The sequence below is a fragment of the Ursus americanus genome, chromosome 31 (genome assembly GCF_024610735.1).
Source record: "Ursus americanus isolate L20-20 chromosome 31, mUrsAme1.1.p, whole genome shotgun sequence".
In the NCBI taxonomy this organism is placed as follows: Eukaryota; Metazoa; Chordata; class Mammalia; order Carnivora; family Ursidae; genus Ursus; species Ursus americanus.
In genome coordinates this window covers 12,484,930-12,506,575 of record NC_142157.1, presented here as the reverse complement: position 1 = coordinate 12,506,575, position 21,646 = coordinate 12,484,930, and the positions used below count along the sequence as shown (strand labels likewise).

The 21,646-nt window shown below is 37.5% G+C and overlaps 1 protein-coding gene across 1 annotated transcript in view; it reads right to left on the bottom strand.

The window, feature by feature from the left end:
• GPR158 (G protein-coupled receptor 158) overlaps positions 1-21,646 on the bottom strand; it is a 431,433-nt gene that overhangs the window by 377,354 nt on the left and 32,433 nt on the right. The window contains exon 2 of the mRNA XM_087857604.1: positions 15,506-15,611. Within this exon, the coding sequence (XP_087713730.1) occupies positions 15,506-15,611 (106 nt within the window). The remainder of the gene's footprint in view (positions 1-15,505; positions 15,612-21,646) is intronic.

Genomic DNA, 21,646 nt, shown 5'->3' with positions numbered 1-21,646 from the left:
TGTCTCCCGCTCTCCGTCTGTCCTTCCCACACTCATACTCTCTCTCTCAAATAAATAAATAAATCTTAAAAAAAAATTCCAATATGAAAGTTAGAAGGGTAAAATATAATATATCCCATCCTTTGACATTTTGGTCAAATTTGTTAAAAAATTAAATCAAAATGAAAAATCTAAAAGTTTCTTTTTTATTCAAATTATCTAAGAAGTGAAATAATATGTGGTGATTTTTACCTGGAATGAAGTCACTATAGTTAGAAATACACATGAAATTTAATATGTGATATTTTATTTTAGACAAATTGCTATTTTAACTAACTATTTTCCTTCTGTCATCTGCCAATTCTGAGGACACTGAGCTAAGTTCAGTAGGGTCTGAAGCTGAAATTATCAAGAGGGAAGATGGAGGGCAGAGATGCCGTTTAGAAATCTGTCAGCAGAACCATCAAAGTTAGAAGAGAAAGAAAGAGAAACCAGGAAGTAGAGTCAATGCTAGAATTATACATAAGCTTATAAATACACTAGATCAGACCTCTCAAACTTTTTGGTCTTGGAACCTCTCTACACTCTTGAAAATTATTGAGAATCCTGAAGAACTTTTATTTATGTTGTTTATAGCCATTGATATTTACCATCTTGGATATTAAAACTGATAAATTTTGAAAATATTTAATAAATCATTTAAAAATAATAAGCCCATAACATGCTAACATAAACAATGTATTTATGAAAAATAACTATATTTTCCCAAACAAAAAAATAATCGTTTTACATTTCTGCAAATCTCTTTAAAGTCTGGCTTATTAGAAGCCAACTAGATTCTCGTATTTCTTTCTGCGTTCAATCTGTTTCTATATCATATCTTACGAAGACTCTGTACACCCCACAAGAGAATGGATAGTTCAAAAGGCAAATAATGTCTTTGAATTATTATGAAAATAGTTTTAACATCACAAACTCCCTTGATAGGGTCTTGAGGATTCCAGGGGTCCTTGGACCATACTTTGAAAATGACTGCTTTAGACAAACATATTTTAAAAGGTGGCAAATAAAAGCGTTTTGCAGACCAGAGTAGAAACAAAGCCCATAAGCACAGTGGCTCATCTTACCCCATGCCCCCTATGAATTTGGGGCTTCAATAGAACTAGAATTTCAATGGAGCCAAGCCTTAGAGACCATTATCCATTATCCTATCTCCAAATGTAAATACAGAATCAACTCTATAGAATTTCCTCCAGGTAATCATGGCATTGTAAGCACCAGCAGGAAAAACTGCTTTTGCCTGCATAAAACAGAGTGTACTGACAAGCCAAGAGTAAAATCTAAAATAATTATATAATCAAGATTAAGTCATGGCTTTACTTCAATACAATAATCATGGTAAGATAACAGAAAGCATGGCTTAGGGGCAGTTCTCTTTTCTGAAGAGCTATAACGTGGATATCCACACACTTAAAACAGTATAAAGATACTACTTCCTGGAGACAGAACACAAAACAAAAGCCTCTTAAAGTCTCCCTGAGACTTATGAGTCCTTGAGTATTTTTATCCCATTGAAATGGGCTCTGATACATCTGACATTTCCCCCATTACACACTTTTCTAATTGATGTACAATAATTGCTGTAAATATCCATTTACAGTTTTCCTCATTCTTCCTTTTAATCCTTCTGTTTTCGGTGTTTGGGTGCCACTTCCAGCCACTACACTGATTCCTGTTTCATCAGGTTACATTCAGTGTTCCCTGCATCTCTCCACATACCTGTATGTGAGTTTACATTTTGAAATACAAAAATATAATTACATGTCACACATTCTTGTGTATTATAAAGACAATAGCAACCCAAACTATGAATAAGCTGAAAGAGAGGGAAAACATGACTTCAAAAGACAAAGTTCTGAAATAGACACTTGCACATTACCTTGAAGGCAAAGGCACTTAAGTTATTTCAGTACTTTATGTTCTGCTTGTATCATCAACCACCCACTTGTCCTCTCCCAAACTATAACCCCTGAGGAGGGAAAAATAATGATAAATTGAAACTTGCCCTGGATGAATACACATAAATGACTTGGTAAAGACACCAATAAATAAATAAATAAATAAATAAATAAATAAATAAATAAATAAGAAGATGGTAAATAAGGCTTTTTCGTTTAAGAGAAAAAAAGATATCAAGGAATAGAGTTTAACTCTTGTATAATACAGTCAGTTAAAGCTTTCTAAATCAGCCAAAGGCTGTAGCTAGGCAACATGATTCTTCACCGTGCTCGAAAAGGGGGCTGCCAAGCATCAGTAGCCTCATTTCTCACTGAAAGCTTTGACAAGTTTCCACCATATTTTATATAATTGTAGCAGAGGGAGTGCCAGATTAGATCTGATTTGCTGTCACAATGGGATTTTTTCCCACATAAGCTAATGATGCGCAGCTATATTTAACCCCCCAAAAGTCACCCTCAAGCACTTACTGTATATTCTGATTGCTTCTCATATCTAGAATTGGACAAGTAGCAATTTTTCTGCTACTGAATATGACAAAAGCAAAGGTTTAATAGGTAGATTTTTTTCTCCTGATTGGCTCCATTATAAATTTAGCTACATATTCCAAATACGTTCACTAGCTTCTCTCACCAAATAGAGAAGATCAAGAAAGTCTGTTGCTTTGAGTTCAGATCCACTGGTATATGCAAGTCAATTCTCTTGCCCCAGCCTACTCTAGTCGGCTGAATATGTTGTCAATTTCCCACCTTTAAGCTGGGCCCCACTCTAACCCTACATCACAGAGAAGTTTGGAAGCATTTAAGGCATTTGTCTTCAGCAATAGTTTAGAGTCTAAAGTGTATTTATGTATGATCATAAACATAATGGACCCCTTTAGTATCTTTGTACTCAGTGAGCTGCAATCCTCCATTTTCACCTTTGTTTTATTCCTCCGTTCTGATGTGTATTCTAATTCCCTGCTGGAAGCGGGTCCCTTCCCTTAACACCTGCCCTCTTATAGCTGATGCCTAAACAATATGTACACCCCTCACCAACTTCTGTGTAAGGAGATGGGCCATATCCCTTGAGTCCTGTTTCAAACTGGACATTTCTACCAACCCAAGTCATGCCATACATTGAAACAAGAGTACCACCACTGGCAAGAAACTTCTGATGCATCACTCACACACCTACAAGATGGAAACCTCTGTATATTGGTGCTAATCCAAATTTGTATATGAGCTTGCCACATCTTTCAGAAATTTGTTTGGGCCACCTGAGAATTAGATCAGTTCTACACATAAGATTCCAGCATGCCTCGTAACTGAACTCCCATGGGCCACTACCAGTTAGTAATTCTCTTTCCAAACGACCAATTATCACCTATACAGTAGTCCCTCCTTATCAGTAGGGCATACATCCCAAGACCCCAGTGGATGCTTGAAACTGCAGATAGTACCAAGCCCTATATATACCATGTTTTTTTACTATACATACATACCTATACTAAGTTTAATTTATAAATTAGGCACAGTAAGATACTAACAATAACTGATAATAAAACAAAACAATTATAACAATATACTATAATGAAAGTTATATGAATATGTCTCTCTCTCTCTCAAAATATGTTATTGTATTCCATTTGCCCTTCTTCTTATGATGAAACGAGATGATAAAATGTCTGTGTCATGGGATGAAGTGAGGTAAGTAACATAAGCATTGGGGGTTACTGTCAGGCTGCCACTCACCTTCTGACAACAGGTCAGAAGGAAGACTATCTGCTTCTAGACCACAGCTGAATACAGGAAACTGAAACTGTGGAAAAGTGAAACCACAGATAAGGGGCGGGGGGGGACAACTGTATTACCTTCCTACAGTTTAAATTCCTGACCTACCATTTCCTGGTTTTATGACCTTAGTCAAATTACTTAAAACCATTTTAAGTCTTAGTTTCCTCACTTAGAAAATAGGAACAAGCATACCTAGTTTGTAGCATAATTATTAAATATATATGTCTTACTATTACTAAACAATTATTTTCTTATACAGAAACTGAAAAACAAACTTGTATCAACAGGACACTTCCTTTTTGGGAATCTCACAGATTCTTCAGACTTGGGCTAAAGAAAACTTAGTTACTAGCAAATATTATCAAAAGTGACTGTACCCTATAGCACTCATGAATAAGATCTTGTAAGAGTTTGGATTTTTTTGAAAAACATTTTATGTAGTCCCTAAAGTTCATAAAACAGAACTTATAAATCAAGATTTAGTGGTTTTATATCTCAGATAAATAGACAGATGATACAGACAGATGGACAGATATAGATAGGTCTATCTATCCAGAGAGTCTTTTCACCTTGAATAGACAGGTAGTGCTCCCCTCTGTACATTATAATTCACATACTTCAAAGGCCCCAACATTAGATCAACAGCTTCAAGGTTGGTGATACAATCCAATGACATGGCGTGGATTCAAAGGAGTGTTACTCAGGGCAGATACCAAATATCACAACCTTATCATAGCTGAAAAAATAGCTTTATCTTCTACTCTAAAGTATCTGACTCCTTCATAAGCAAAGGACCCAAATTAGCTTAAAGAAAAATTAATGACACTCCCCTATATTGCCTCCTTTCTGACTCAGATTTCTCAGATCAACAATCTAATATCAACTAAACATCTTTTGGCTTTTCCTTCTCACTCCCATCAAAATTATTAGTCCTGCATCACCATGCCCAAAGTGCTTAATGAGTAACTGGAAATCGAATCTATAAGCTAGGCTCAAGTAAAGGTGGTAATGATGAATAATAGTTTGCTTTACTATTATCACCGAGAAAAATCAGAAAATCTCAGGTCTGAGAAATCTCAGACACAACCACAGGCAATGTGAGCATTCAAGGTATTATCAATGCAAGGAAAATCAGAGTGCTGTTTTTGGATGGAAGCACCTTTCAGTGTTTTCCTTTACAGTACATCAGGAGTATAAAACCTTAGAGTTGCAGAAAAGCTTAAGTGGCATCAAGTCCAACTATGTAGTCATGCTGCATGAAGTTTTTATAAGCCCTGCAAAATTTTGTCAAGTGGTACCTTTCACTGTTGAAAATACTAAAGACCACAGCATCCTCCTCAAGTGGTCATCCTGGCACTGTGCGATTAAACTCCAACATTCACATTTACAATTTCATGTTTAAATATATACACACATTCTCAATTTCTGAACAATTCTGATTGTTAACAACATTCCACTTACACTGAGCTAAACAGAGCCTTCTGTTGTTCCTACTGGCTTCCTGATAAGTCACAGCCTAGCCCCTGGGTCCTTTCAGAAAAAAACACAGTCACATAATAGCTACTTTCCTGTTTGAAAACAGCTGTCAGATCATCCCTGGGTCTTTTCCTCCCTGGAAAAACATCTTTAATTTCTTTGAGTCTTCAAAAAACAATGTTTCAAAGCCCTTACTAATACTGTATATTTAATTTCTATATTCCTTGCCACACTGTTTTGAGGTATTTTACGTTAAGTTTAGAATACAGGGAGATGTCAACCTCCCAACATCTCAAGAACAACCTAAAACTAAGGCTGGCTTTCCTCTTGAAGTTTGGCAGCCACCCTACTATCCACTCATGCTGAATTTTGAAATGTTCTCCCAAATATTATTGTTTACATGAGCTACAACTAAACAACTTTAAGAATAAACCACTTTATCTCCCTATGTTTGAAAAGATAGATATTTTTACTTGTATTCAGGATCTTACCTTTGTTCCTATTAACTCTCATTGACAGAGATGTCCGTTTCTCCAACTCAGCAAAATCTTTTTAGTCTCTGATTTTTAACTTCTGATGTATTTGTTATTCTTAATTACTTGTCTCTATATCATTTTTCAAAGAACTGATGAACTTTCTGACCAGCACAAGGCCCCAAACAAAACTCTACAACAAACTGCTACAACCTTCACTGCAAGTTAACATCAGTCCATTCAATCACTTCCTAGTACAGCTTTAGACTTAAACATAAATCAAAGTGTAAGCTTAATTCCTCTCTTCAGCGAGAGAGACAATGGATTTTCAAAGCTGTTACTTAATGCAATGCCTATGTACCATGTCTAAAGTGACACTGGCATAGGACAATATCCCATAATCTCAGCTACCCAATTTCCAAAGTTAAATATACTTTGTAATCTAAAACTCCCCACACATGCTCACTCCTAATCCAAAGTAGATTTATCCCATTATGTTTCCTAGAAAATAACAAGAAGTATAAGATAGTCATATAAAAAAAATGTGCTCTGGGGTGCCTGGGGGGCTCAGTCTGTTAGGCATCTGATTCCTGACTTCGGCTCAGGTCATGATCTTAGGGCTGTGGACTGAGCCCACTTTGGCCTCTGTGCTCAGCAAGGAGTCTGCTTGAGATTCTCTCTCTCCCTCTCCCCCTGCCCCTCCCCCTGCTAACTCTCACGTGCTCTCTCTCTCTAAAAGAAATGAATATTTAAAAACCGTGTTCTGGAATCAAACAAATCTGACCTCTAATTCCAATTCTGCCAATTACTACCTGTGTGATTATGGGCAAGTTATTTAACCTCTAAGCCTACCTGTCTCATCAGTAAAATGGGGACTATAAAGATAAAATTATGCATGTAAAACATGTGGAACAAAGCATGTAGAACAATTCTTGACCCAAAGCAAGAGCTACTAAGTAGTTGCATCCATTACTGGGATTAATATTAATAAGAAGCTTTATTTTTAAGATTTTGATGAAATCTCTTGAATTGAAACAACAGAGAAGTGAAGTCCTTACTGTGGATTTATCCATTTCCAACTTTGATTTGGGGGGTTTGTTTGCTTGCATTGACAATCCTCACTGTGAGACAAAAAGGAAAAAGGAGACTCTGAATATAACAATGAATCTGCCACCTTCTAATAGATACTCTTGGGATTCTTCAGATTGACTCTCTCTATCCTCTTCTTCCCAGCTTGATAAAGTTCTAGATAGAGGTACCATGAACGATGAAAATATAGATTTTTCCTTTGAGACTATATGTGACTTCCCCCTTTCGGTCTACCCACCTTCTACAAATAATGAGCTACCTTATACAAATCACTCTGCTCATAATTCCCATAGTTACAAATTCCCCTTCTTAAAGTTAAAAGGGCTCGTTTTTGGGGGGAGGGGGGACATTGGCTGCTTCTTACTAGTTGTCTACTCATTTACTAATACATTCCAAAAAGACTTTCGTGCCTAATTTCACTTCTCTCTATCCCAAAATTCTTATTAATCCTTAAACCATGCTGGGGGACCTGATTCTTTTCCTTACTATATACCATGGATATCATTCCATGTCAACAAATGAAAAATGATATCATTTTAAATAGCAATATAGTATTGTGTTTTTTGCCTGCATCATAATTTATTTAACCAATTCTTCCTTGTTACTCATTTAAGGTGTTTACAAATTTTTATTACAATAAATAATACTGTAATAAGTAGTCCGGTAGGTACATACTTATGCTAGTTATTCAATATTTCCTTATAAAGCTTATTCAAAGTAGAAGTGAAAGAAAAAGGACAGATGGGACAAAGAAGAATGACATTCTTAATGGTGACCCATTTTTACCATATTTCCAGAAAGTTTGAGAAAAATTTGCACAATAATGCATGAGAATGTCCATTTTGCAAAAACTTCACCAACACTGAGCATTATAATTTTTTTTACTATTTGCTAATTCAATATGTAAAGTCTTGCACTTCTGGAAGATGTGTAAAGACTTGTCTTTTATGATAGGGATGATTCATTCCTGTGTCTCAAAAATTAATGGACAGTATTTTAGTCCCTTAGCAAAGTTAGTATTTTAAAAAGTTAAAGTCAATTGATATATTTTTAAGTTCTCTGCTTCCCTCTAGAATGAAATGATTTCTTTTAAATTATGGATTTCCTCTGTCTTGTTCACCATCGTGTATCTCAAGACACTGAAACAGTGCCTGGTATATAGCAGGTGCTAATAAATACACATTGAATGAATGAAAACAATGAATTTGAGGTAATGTATTAGAAAACGTGTCCCATGCTAAAAAAAAAAACTGTCTTGTTAATTACAATAATAAGTATCAATAAGAATAATTGTTCAGCAAACTTTTAAAGCAGGCCTCAAACAGAGAAGCCTAGGATACCTATTCAGAGTCAGACCTGGACAGCATGAGGCAATGTTTGAAACAGCTGTCCAAGACTTGACCGGGACCTAACATACAAACCAGCTTTCAACTAGGCATAAGGAAAAACATACAGTATACCAATGGTGACTTCAGATTTTTCTATCAGTGATTCCCTTCCTCTCCTTCTCCCTCTTGTCTCTGTCCCTGTCCTTGTCCCTGTCCCTGCCTCTCTCTTTCCCCCAACCACAAGATGGCGATAGCCACTGTGGAACTCCTGGCTCAGTTGCTGAAAACATCTTTCTGTAACTGAGAAAACCAGCTTTCCCTTAACTGACTTTTTAGGTACCCTGGTACTGTTATTTGGGAATAGTAACCCTACTTTGGGAACAATTCCAGAATATCTAGTCCAAATAACTCTCAGAAGCATACTGAAAAACTCTGGCAAATATAATCAGTTTCTAATAATTTAAGAAAGAAGGACTATGTAACAAAACCAAAACAAGTTAGGGCTCTATGAACTTCAGAAACAAATGGGGATCCATATAGTAGTGGTATGGCCTTTTTTTGTTAAGTCTAGTAACAAGGATACTTGACTAAACCAGGAAATATTTAGCCTAGAAAGAAGACTTAGAAGCAGACTGACAGCTATCTTCAAATATCTGAATGAATGACTAGTAGGAAGAAAAAAATTTTAACTCTATTTTTGGGCAATTCCAGTGGTAGAAATCAAAAGCAGTGGCTGTATGTTATAGCAAGGCCATCTAGCAACAGAGTGGGCTGCCTCCATTAATGCAACAAATGTGTCAGATACTGCTAAGCGCCAGTGAACACCTGATCATTGCCCTGTATTCTAGTAGGAGGGTATGACTTCACCTTAACCAATTTTGTATTAGTAATGAAGGGAAAGAGAAGTTTTACTACAAATACAGAAGAAATTTAAATGTCTAAAAGATTGCTTATACTTTTCTCCATTTACTGAAAGATTTTTACAGTTTTCAGTGTAAAATAATGGCATTAAAAACAGTTTGCAAGTTTCTCAATATTTATTTTCAACTGAGATAATACAGTAGATCATAATACCTGCATAAGCCAAAATTCATTTCAAGTTTGTCCTTAAACGTCCCTTAGTGGATTTGAAGGCAGTGTTACTATCAGAGGAAATTCAAAGAGTTGAAAGGTTTCAATAATCTATGTGTTTCGACTACACTATAAGCTGGACCGTATTCTAGAGCACAGCTATCCACTACACTGTTCAATATGGTAGCCTTAGTTACACGTGGCTACTAGACATTTGAAATCAGGCTAGGAAGGACCTGAATTCTTCATTTTGTTTAATTTTAACTGCTTTGCATTTCAATAGCCATCATGTGGCTAGTGACCATCGTAGAAAATAGCAGAGTTCTAAAGACAGGAGAACAATATTTTTTTATTATGTTAGTCACCATACACTACTTCATTAGTTCCCGATGTAGTGCTCCACGACTCATCGTTTGTGTACAACACCCAGTGCCCATTGCAATACGTGCCCTCCTTAAGACCCATCACCAGGCTAACCCATCCCCCCATCCCCCTCCCCTCTAAAACCCTCAGTTTGTTTCCCAGAGTCCATAGTCTCTCATGGTTCATCTCCCCCTTTGATCCCCCCCTTCATTTTTCTCTTCCTTCTCCTAATGTCCTCCATGCTATTCCTTATGTTCCACATATAAGTGAAACCATATATTTGTCTTTCTCTGCCTTATTTCACTTAGCATAATCCCCTCCAGTCCCATCCATGTCAATGCAAATGGTGGGTATTCATCCTTTCTGATGGCTGAGTAATATTCCATTGTATATATGAACCACATCTTCTTTATCCATTAGTCTTTTGAAGGGCATCTCAGCTCCTTCCAGAGTTTGGCTGCTGTGGACATTGCTGCTATGAACATTGGGGTGCATATGGCCCTTCTCTTCACTACGTCTGTATCTCTGGTGTAAATACCCAGTAGTGGTCATAGGGTAGATCTATTTTTAACTTTTTGAGGAACCTCCATACTGTTTTCCAAAGTGGCTTGTACCAACTTACTTCCCACCAACAGTGTAAGAGGGTTCCCCTTTCTCCACATCCTCCCCAACAATAATATTTGTAAAGCAGAACCTTTCTAGAGAAAAGAAGAGATTAAAGAGAAAAGAAGAGATTGGTGAGATTACAGCCACAAGATGAGAACTAACATACAGCTGTTTCTATGCAATTTCACTCCGTCACTGAATTCAGTAAGAGATCTCGGGAAAAGTACTCTAAATCCTATTGCAGACAAATGAGTAAGCTATATTCTGCGTATAAAACAGCTTCCAAAAGATAATGATTAACTCCTTCTGCTTTCCTTAGATTTTTGCACTAAATTTCTTTTCTTGCACACTAAATGACACCTTTTCTTACATTTTTAACTTTCTAAAATTATATCTTTAGAGATTATTAACTTAGATCTAATGGAGTAGTAAAAAGTTACAAGTGGATTCCCATCTAACAGTAGGAAAAAAGAGAGATCAGAATACTACCTTAGAACTATGTGAAACCATTGGCTGAGCTGACAACACGACCATTCAGGTGATTCTAGGTAGAACAGTAAATCTGACAACCTCAAGAAGTAGTCTCCAAAGCAGAGGACACAAGAGGTGAATTGGCATGTGAAAAGAAAATAGAACTTCTACTTATATTTAACCTTTTTATTAAAAAAAATAAGAAATCAAGCTTTACTAACTTAAGACTTGGATAGACATTAATGCTCTTACTCAGTCCACATGTCAAATGACCACAATACTGGTAAGTCACTTGAGGCATCCTGAGGGAAAACTAGGAGTTCCCAGGCACCAATATCGATGGTGGTTAACTGGTCCCTTCACCTACTTTCAAATTTCAATGTACTACCATTTACATCTGACCATCTAAGTGGATTTACAAAGTATATTATTTTAAATTGTAAAATACCTCCAATTCCTCAAAAGGAGATGGTGTGTGACCTGGAAAACCTTTTCCCCACACAAAGATTTTCTGATTATCTCAAAGGGAACTACTTGTTTCTAAACTCAAAGACTAGTTATGCATTACTCTTTAAAAAAAAAAAAAAAAAAGATGGGACGCCTGGGTGACTCAGTCGTTTAAGCATCTGCTTTCGGCTCAGGTCGTGATCCCAGGATCCTGGGATGGAGGGCCTCGTCGGGCTCCTTGCTGGGCGGGGAGCCTGCTTCTCTGTCTGCCTGCCGCTCCCCTGCTAGTGTTCTCTCGCTCTCGCTCTCTCTCTCTCTCTCTGACAAATAAATAAAATAGAGTCTTTAAAAAAAAGAAAGAAAGAAAGAAAGAAAGAAAGAAAGAAAGAAAGAAAGAAAGAAAGAAAGAAAGAAAAAGAAAATGCTCCAAATTTGCTGACCTGCTCTATGATGACAAGTGGTTGTCGATACGGCCTGTGAAGCAGGTATTTTCAAAAACACATATAAGCTGTTCCTTCAAAGTAAAAGCAACAGTTTAATAATCCATGAGAAAGCCTTCTGAAGTGAGCATTTTGAAAACGCATATTTGAAAATGTTTTCGGTATTATGTGGTGTTCATTGCCACAAACTATAAATACTCATTAACCATATAGCTTAAAGTTTGGAATAAAATTTCCTAATCTGCTTGAAAATACTTCTCACAAAAGTGTAAGTGGACTTTTTAACCTATTCGCTAAAAATACTAAAATTCCCAGCTTTCTAAATAGTTTGTAAGGACCAACTGACATCAGGTTAGATGAAAGACTGCCAGCTCATTTTGCAAAAACCTGTGCAAAACTGGTACATGGAACTGAAAAATGAACACTGTCATTTAGCAAACACAGTCAACAAATTACTTCTTCAATTTGGAATGACCTATCCTTGTGAGGCATATTTTCAACCACGACAGACATTAAAACAAAGTATAAAAATAAACTGAACTTAGAGACCTCTGAATCATTGCATTACTAAGTATTAAACTAAGATTTTAAAAAATGATGAAACATAATTGTAAATCAGTTAATTTATTGTTCTTATTAAAAATATAATACTTATAATACATAAGCTACATTAAAATATTATTTTATCTTTGTCTCAACCTAAGTTTTCTAATTTATAATGTATAAAATACATAAATACAAGAAAAAACTCATACTTTCTAGATTAAAAATACACATATACTATGGGTGGATATTCAGCATTTTTACTAATAGGATACAATCAAAAACTTTCAAGGCCACTGTCCTACTCTAAATAGTGATTTTTAAAAATCCTTATAATGGAAACAAAGCAAAAGAAAACCTTTAAAACAAAAATGAACATCGATTTATTTTAATGTTTTTAATAAACTGTTCTGTGAGAGGATTTTGTGTACTCAGCGCAAACAATGATAGGAAAATCAGCCCAGAATTATTTAAATGAATACTGACAACATGATCACGTCCCTGTTGCAACGATCTGGATCACTTATAAAAACAGCCAGAATAATCCTGCAATCCAGTTCAGGATGTCGGTTCAGATCCTGTTTTACTATGCCCTTCGAAAAATACTTAGTGGCCTCCTAGTTCCTAGAAGGACCCAAGCTCATGGAGAAATTATTTTCCTCACAAACTATTCCATGCCTTCCTAAAATGCTCCTGCGGCTTTTGTCATTGGTCACATGCCAGGTACCTGTTTCCAACATCAGACTCACTGTTCTGGCTTAAGATACCCTGACGGCTAAAAATTCAACATACCAGAAACATTTTAAAAGTGAAAAGTTTGCCTCAATATAACTAAAATGTGTGACTTCCACTAGTATTTGTATGAGAAGAATGGTAAACACTGGCAAGATAAAACCCACAATACACATGATGAGTATCTCTGTTTCTAATGATATGGATATTCATGAAGATAGGCCCCTACACCCTACAGATATCACGTTAACTACTTCCCAAAATAAGCCACTTTACACAGTGATCCTTGGGGTCCGTAAGAGAAAACAGGTGAACAAAGGTGAGCCAGTGTAGATGAAATATACCCCAAACAAGTGACTTTTCTTTGTTTTCCCAAGCAATAAAAAGGTCAAGAGAAGCCAGTTCTTCATCTCCAACTCACATTAGTACAGGAAAGGACTGAAAGACCACTGCTAGTCCCTAGACTGAAGATGTGGTATGGAATTGTTTTAGATACTTAGAGTGACCAGCGCCAACTACAGGACCTTAGAGAAGCCCAACAAAACAGTGTGAGGAGCTCCACGGCAGCCCTGTGTGAGTCAGACTACCCACCAATGGCCTCCAGGGCCCAGCCCAGGACACCAAGGTCTCCCACTTCCAATTCTAGCACCTGGCAAGGGAAGAGGGTGGAGACAGATGGAGCCTAAGTCAAAATATGCATTTTGTACATTCACTGTTTATGAATATTATTTTTGATCATTGAGCCTCTTTTGACAACATTTTCAAATGAGATTCATTGAACTGTCAGTAGTCTTGTAGGATATGTTTTCCCAGTTTTTCCTACAAGAATCTAATAAATATAATGCTCCCATATACAATTCAAAATGTTACATATTTCAATGTAATCCTTCTTAACCAGAGCAGAGGATAATATTTTATCTTGAAATAACTTAGTATATTTGAAAGCTTTAAAAAGACACACCACCCAGAAAATTAATAATCCTGGTAAAATGAAAAAAAATCAATCTTCCAGAAGGAGAAAGAGATTCTTGCAATATAACCATCTAGTCAAATAGATGTGCTATAAGGGGGGGGGGGGAACTACAGTAAGATTATAAGAGGCAAGCAGCAACTGTAACAAACTGAAAAGTAAATGCCTCCTCGTTTGTAGACAGACTGCTTTTCCAAACCACCCAAGAGCACCACTGACACAAGGCTGTACAGAAACGAGCACATACAGATCAATATCTACACTACAACATCCATGCAAAAAACTTCCACCCTGGCTAAAAGACAAGCCTAAATAGTTATATGCTATTGGCATAGAGATAATAATCAGACTAAAGATGTTCACTAGATCAGTGATTGAAATTCCTATCTTTAGAAATGCCAGATTCATCCAAAGGGAAGGAGAAACTCAGAAAAGTTCAAAATCAAAAGAACAAAAAGTGAAAGGAAGCAAAAAGGGGACCTTAACTTCTATGAATTGACAAGACCGAAACATTTCACTTACATAATTTGAGTCCCAATGTGGGGGTGGGGGAGTGAAGGAAGTGAGGGCTGTGTTGAGGGTTGGCTATGTGGATATGTACAGAAATGTGGGAGGGGTTATGGGGGTGTGTGGGAATGTACAGGAGGTACTAAGGAAGCAGGAGTCACAGGGATATGGTAGGGATGTATGATGGATTTAGAGGGTTGTGGGGAGTTCTGAGGGTTTTAGGGGGTAGGAGGGTTGAAGAATATTGTGGTGGAGCACTACGTATTGAATCATTGTACTGTACACCTGAAACTAATAGAACACTGTATATTAACTCTACCGAAATTAAAATAAATTAAAATTTAAAAAAAGAGCATCGTATCAGACAGAAAAAAAGATGCACTATATAAAACCATCTTTTGCAAGAACAAAAATTAAAATAGAAGATTTAAATTACTACATTTATGGCAATCTCCCCTGTATTTTAAATAAATTAAGTTGACTTTCCCCACAAATTCATGGACTCAAAGTTAGGACAGCCCAAGTATTTATTTAAGATCAGGAGTTTCATTGTACAGTTGTTTCACAGCATTTGGGGACCTGAGAGATGGATTACTGAAAATGAAATCAGGATGTCATTCCATTTCCTCTTTGAAACTACGAAAGACAAGTAACAGTCTTATTTCCAGAAGTATGATCTCTATGCCTGTTTTTTACCAACCAAAGTCCCATGAAATCAAGCACAGAGGAGCTAAAAATCAGAAAAACATACACAAATATACATATTCCTTATCCAGGTCCCTGAATGGTTTTCTCTTTGTTTTCAAAATTGCCCTGCCATACTTGATCACTTTTCTAGCAGATGGCAGCGTGTCTGAATGCACAGCACAGTGTTTCAACAAGCATCATACTGCATAAAAATGTACATAATCTGGTTGACCCCTCCTGGGTGTCTCACTTCATTGCTATTTGAATTTCTAGCCCATTTTAAATAGGGTCAGCCTTTGACTAATGTCAAACTTCGGACATATTTTTAGCTTCAGCTTTCTCTTTGTCCCCAAATGAGCACAAAATTTTCTACCCCTTTCAGTTCATTTGGCAACAATTCAGAACTGTATACGACACTTTTCTTTCCCAGTAAGATTCGTCTTGTTCACTTCCCCATATAAATACAATATAATTCTAAAGTTACACATTTGTTCGTTTCTGATTTCAGAGGATTTTATCTTCACATTCTTACCTCTGAATTGTTAAGGTGACATTTGTGAGTTCCTGAAAACCAGCCATCACTTGAACATTGGTCAATGTCCACTTTCTGAAGATTTATGTCAACTTTCATAACACCCCTTAAAAACAGAGAAAGATAAGAACAAATTAATCTGAGCCTTTACAGTTTCTAATTCTGTATTCCATCCCAGAAATTACACAAAGCAACATAAAGAGTGCACTAAAAATGTTCACATTGCCCACTCATATTCAACTAAATTGTACCAAGTGAATACAGGGACATGATACAACAGAATCAACAAGGATTAGCTTTACCTAAGTCCCAAAGGCATGGACCCTGTATTGTTCACTGTCTTCAGCTCCCTACACAATGCCTGGCACATAGAGATGCTCAAGAAATGTCTGTGGACTGACTGAACTCTAGATAGTGTTGCTCTGGACACGGCAGCAAAATTGACCCTAAAATAACACCTGCTCCCAGTGCCCCTTTTATTAAAGTAAGTCAAAGCAAAGCCTCCACCTCCTTTCTTTCTATTCCTATTTCCCAATGCAGGACCAGGGATGGAGTGGGGTGGGGGGATAGCATCTCTTTCCTCTGATCTTCTATCACAATGACTTTAAACAGCGCTTTAGGTCTCCCAGTGTTCCACACCAGAGATTTGCACCATCTACAGAAGTGCTGATTAGCATTTTTCTTCTCTTAAATGTGGAAACACAAACACTGCATTTCACTTAGCCATTTGAGAAAAATCACTAAGAACGAGAACTCACAAATTCAGAGCCAAAAGCAAAACTGCAAAGAAAGCTCCAATTTTATCTCAAATTTCTCCATCTTCTCCAACCAATCTTCCTACATTTTCCTAAGATCCGCCGCTTCTATTTTTCAGCACCATGAGCACTACTAGCAGCAGAAACATCTTTTCTACAGTGGACTGTCACACCTGTACTTGATTAAAGTAAACTCTGTGTCCTGGGCCCTAAAGCCCAAAGCTTTGTAATGTCATTTTTCACAAACTTGAGTAAAGTATAAACACCTCATTAAAATCCACTAAAATAAAAACACGTTTTTAAGGTCCCCTGCTTGACTTTTAAACTACATTCATTACGTATTATTAAATATGTACAAATATAAAGTTGGGTTCAAATTCTTCATATTATAGTTTTTGTAGCTACAAAAACACCCACAAAATTATAAAATAAGTCCAAACGAAACTATAAGTCAACAAAATTTAAATTTAAAATATTAATTTACAAACACCAATGATTCTGCTTTGCCAAACTCAATCACCTGTCAGAACAGGAATATGGTACAGACTTTAGCAAGCCTATTTTACTACATGCTATGACTCATTTCTCTCTTTTCTCCTTTTAACTACTGTGAAATCTTCTGACAGAGTAGCTTACTGTCGTTTGGGCTTCATTTAAGGTGAATAAGTCTTCTACATTTTTAAAGGATGCCTCTGATTTTTTCTTACTAACCTGCCAAAAAACACTAAGTAGTGCTAACATGCTCAAAAGAGATACAAAACAAAGACACCGAAACCTCCTGATAGCATTTGGTTATCCAGATAGCTCAGAACATATGTAGGTTAAAGTTTCAGAGGACCACTGAAATGAAAACTAAAAATTATCATAGAGAACTTACAAATCCTTTAGAGAAATAGACCTCAATTTGCAAAATGCTACTATTGTGGGCCATAATTCTATAAAACAAGTGTCTGTTCATGTGATAAATAAATGAATTCCCAGGTAATCTAATGCCTTAATCCAGTTCACTCCCTTGCTCTTTCAACAAATATTCGTTATCTGGTATGATCATACCATCATAAGAGATGCGATGGAGGTGAACCGCACAGGCCCAAATATAAAAATGTCAGAATGTTTAATGGAGAAGAGATGGTAAATTCTGGGAAATTTGGAAAGTTATCATTTGGGGTACAGTAGATATTCCATAAACATTTGTTCATTTTTTGACTACCTTTACTAACAGGGCTTTGGACAAAACTATGTTCCACATAGGTCCTGCCAATCATGCAAGCCGACTCTCGGCTCTACTTCATGCTCTTTGAAAAATAACATACTCATTTTTTTCATTCATTCAATAAGTGTATGTTGAGTGCTTACTTTGGGCCAAAACTGTTCTTGGCCTTTGAAACACAATAGTAAGCAGAAAAAAAAGTTCCTGCCTTCATGGAGCTTAACTCTGGTGTGGGACAAACAATAGATGATGGCTGTAACAATTAATTAAATTATACTATATATGACAAAGTAAAAAGTGCAATGGAGAAAAAAAACTTCAAGCAAGTGAGGGGAATGGTTAAGCTTCCCCCCCCCCCAAGAGTGGACTGATTTCTAACTCAACCAATGGCTCAAGGTATAATTACAGCAGATTCATATCACATTCTAAATTATCAGTCATCTTCACTAACACAAAATTTCCCACTGGACTACTGCTGTCCACTACATTTTGGTATTCTGCCGTGAATGGCTTATTTAGAATGCGTTTGTAAGTAATAAACTAGTAAAACTATACGATTTTATTTGTTCCACATCTGTCAGTAATAACGAGGTCAAGTTTCCCTCAACTATCCCACTATGCTCAAAGAGTTTAGTCACAAGAGAGTGCAAAGCTTCCGGCTTGCTCAGGTACAGGAGCCACTTTGGGATTCCAGGAGGCTGCAATTACTCTGGTCCCTTTCCTGGGGACACTACCTTAAGAAACCGGTATCTTAATCACTAAGAATTTTCCCTCTTAATTCTAGGTTCATATAAAAGAACCAAAAGTCACTGCAGACCTTAAACTCGGCTCACGAAGCTTTCTGGGATTTGCGCAAAACCACCAAAGGTAATGAGTCGTGAGTTTACCAGCTGGGAAATCAGCGCTGACTCATCTTCATTGGCGTCGCTGCCTCGGTGCCTGGAGACCTACAAAGCCCTCGGGGAGGGGCCGCTGACTTCCGGAGGGGGAAGTGGAGGCTTGGGGGTTTAAGTGGGAAGAGAACGGTCTCTCCGTGGAGAAAGGTATCCCGCTGAAAATCACGCAGAGGAGAAACCACTCACGAGCCGCCCTGAACCGGCAGAGGTTGGGCCGAACAAAGAGCCTGGCGGCGCTGGCGCAGAGCGTCCCCTGAGCGCGTGCCTCTGGGGGCGGAAGTGCCGCTTGCACATCCGGTGAGCAGGCGCCACCGGGAAGCTCTGAGGGTGTGTAAGTGGCTGCGGTTTCCTGGGCTGACTGGAAAGCGAGGGCCAAAAAAGCCTGGTAAGTGGCCTCCAGAGAAGCAAGTAATAGCAAGTTATATCCCCCAACACCTGGGTGCTTAGCTGAGCTGCAGATGTGCATTTTTGTCTATTTGTCTGACACCTGAAACGCAATAAGCCCAAAATGGGATTCATCCTCCACCCAAACTTTCAGTTACACTGATGCTCTTTGTCCATGACTGGGATCCTTCCAGTCATCCAAGTCGATAATCTGTTGTGAAACCAACCCCCATATCAAAACAATTACCAAGTTCCCTAAATTGTACTCCCTGGATGCTTCTCGCTTCTTAACCTTTCCCCTCCATTTCTACTATCACTGCCTTGGTTCAGGTCTTCCTCTCTCACGAGCTAAAAAATTTTTACAATAACTTACTGATTTAGGCTTATCTCATATTGCTCCAGGTAAAGATCCTGGTCCTGAAGTTTATATGGTTTAGGGTCCTTCTTTAAGAAACAGACACAAAATCATGAATATACATATCACAATATGACCTTTGGCCCTATATCTTTGCCTTTTAACTGCAGTGTGGGTAGTAAGATCATTACCTGAAGCTATTTGTATACCAAGATGGGTAGCAATAACTTAGCTATATATAAATTTAACTACAAACTAATATATATTACTCGGGGCGCCTGGGTGGCACAGTATGTTAAGCATTCCACTCTTGGTTTCTGCCCAGGTCGTGGTCTCAGGGTCCTGGGATCCAGCCCCACTTCAGTCTCCAGGCTCAGTGGGGAGTTGGCTTGAGATTCTCTCTCCCTCTCCCTCTGCCCCTCCCACTCATGCTGTCTGTCTCTCTCTCTCAAATAAATAAATAAATAAATAAATATCCTGAACTTTCCCTTAGCTGGTTTCCAAAATGCCCACAGCCTTGGGGAAATGTATTAGAAGCATGTTAAAGTAGAAAGAGACCATTGCAGTTAAAATATCCTCCTTTTTCAAATTTTACAGAAAACAATTGACCACAAAACTCCTTGCTAGTGTTCATTCCAGGACTCTAGAAGGTTTCCATGAAAGCAAAGGGCACTGGAGCTTAAGCATCACACTCTGCTATGTAATCTTTGAAATATATCAATTTGATCCTAACAATTCCCTGCTTAAAGTCAGTATTTCCCACTGTCCTAAAGAATAAAATTCAAGCTCTTAGGTATAACATTATATTCAGGCCCCTCCTACTACTAATATCTCCAACCACTCTTCTGCATACATTCTTTGTTCCAAACAATTCACAATTACATGTGGTGTCCTTAGAAACTTACACTATCTCAGAAAACCATTCTTTTACACGTGCCTTTATACCTGAAGTCTCTTTGCCCAATCTGTGCTTTAACAGTCATAGCTCCTACCTGACTTTATGAAGCCTTCCATAAACTCTGATTTAGAAGCTACTTCCCTATTCTCACCATAATACATTGTACTTACCTTCCTCATACTTTAATGATCTGTTTTCCCCACCAGACTAAAATTTACATAGCCCATGTCTTTGTAATATTTCTCCTAGCTCCTGTGTGTGTGTGTGTGTGTGTGTGTGTATGTATAGACACACCGTATCTTCTTTACCAACTCATTAGTCAGTGGACATTTGAGCTCTTTCCATAATTTGGCTACTGTTGGTAATGCTGCTATAACATCAGGGTCCATGTATCCCTTTGAATTAGTATTTTTGTATTATTTGGGTAAATACATAAGAATGAAATCTTACCATTTGCAATGATGTGGATGAAGCTAGAGAGTATTGTGCTAAGTGAAATAATTCGGTCATAGAAAAACTAATACCATATGATTTCACTCATACGTGTAATTTAAAAAACAAAGTAAATGAACATGGTGGGGGAAGAGAGGAAAACCAAGAAACAGACTTTTAACTATAGAGAACAAACTGGTGGTTACCAGAGGGTAAGGGGGGGATGGGTTAAATAGGTGATGAGGATTTAGGAGGGCACTTGTGATGAGCACCAGGTGTTGTATATAAGTAGTGAATCACTAAATTGTACACCTGAAACTAATATTACACTGTATGTTAAGTAACTGGAATTTATTTTTTTAAAGAGAGATCCAGCATGAGCAGGGTGGGGGAGAAGCAGAGGGAGAGTGAGAGAGAGAATCTTAAGCAGGCTTCCTGCTCAGTGCAGAGCCTGCTGAGGGGCTCCATCTCACAACCCTGAGATCATGACATGAGTCAGACGTTTAACCAAGTGAGTCACTGAGGCACCCCACTAACTGGAATTTAAATTAAAACTTTAAAAAAAAAGTTCCCCTATCTCCTAAATCAGTCCACCTCCAAAATTAACTTTCAAGAAACTGCAGATACTAGAAAGAAGCAAGAAGCAGCTAAAGTAACAATGACATTCTCCCCTCCAAAAAAAGAGAGAGATACCCAAGCAAACTGAAACCTATAATGAACTGTGGGTGAATAGATGGACAGAAAGACTGGATAGGCTAAAGGAAAGTTTTTAAATTCAGCTTTTGCTTCTTCTTCTTTTACCTTACATAGTAATTTCCTGCTCTGTCACTACAAAAAAAAATTGACATTATATAATCAATTTTGATGGGGTACAAGGGAAGAAGTTCTGCCAAAAAAGTTGATAAAAACAGGTGCTGGTATATCAGCTGCCACCAGTCACCTACTCCTAACAACAGCTAACCAGAACAGAATCTGGTGCCTAGAAATGGGTTGCTGACATAACAAAAACCTAAAACATGGGGCACCAGGCAGAGGCAGAAGCTGGAAAGGCCTCAAAGAGATGGTTAATAAAAGTGGGAATATGTTGGTGAGCTTTAAAGGACAGTGAGGAAAATAGTATTGGAGGCACAGAAAAAAGGAACCTTCGGTACATAATATATGGGAAGTTTGGCAACACTTACCTGTGAACAAGTGAACTTGGGGATCTATTG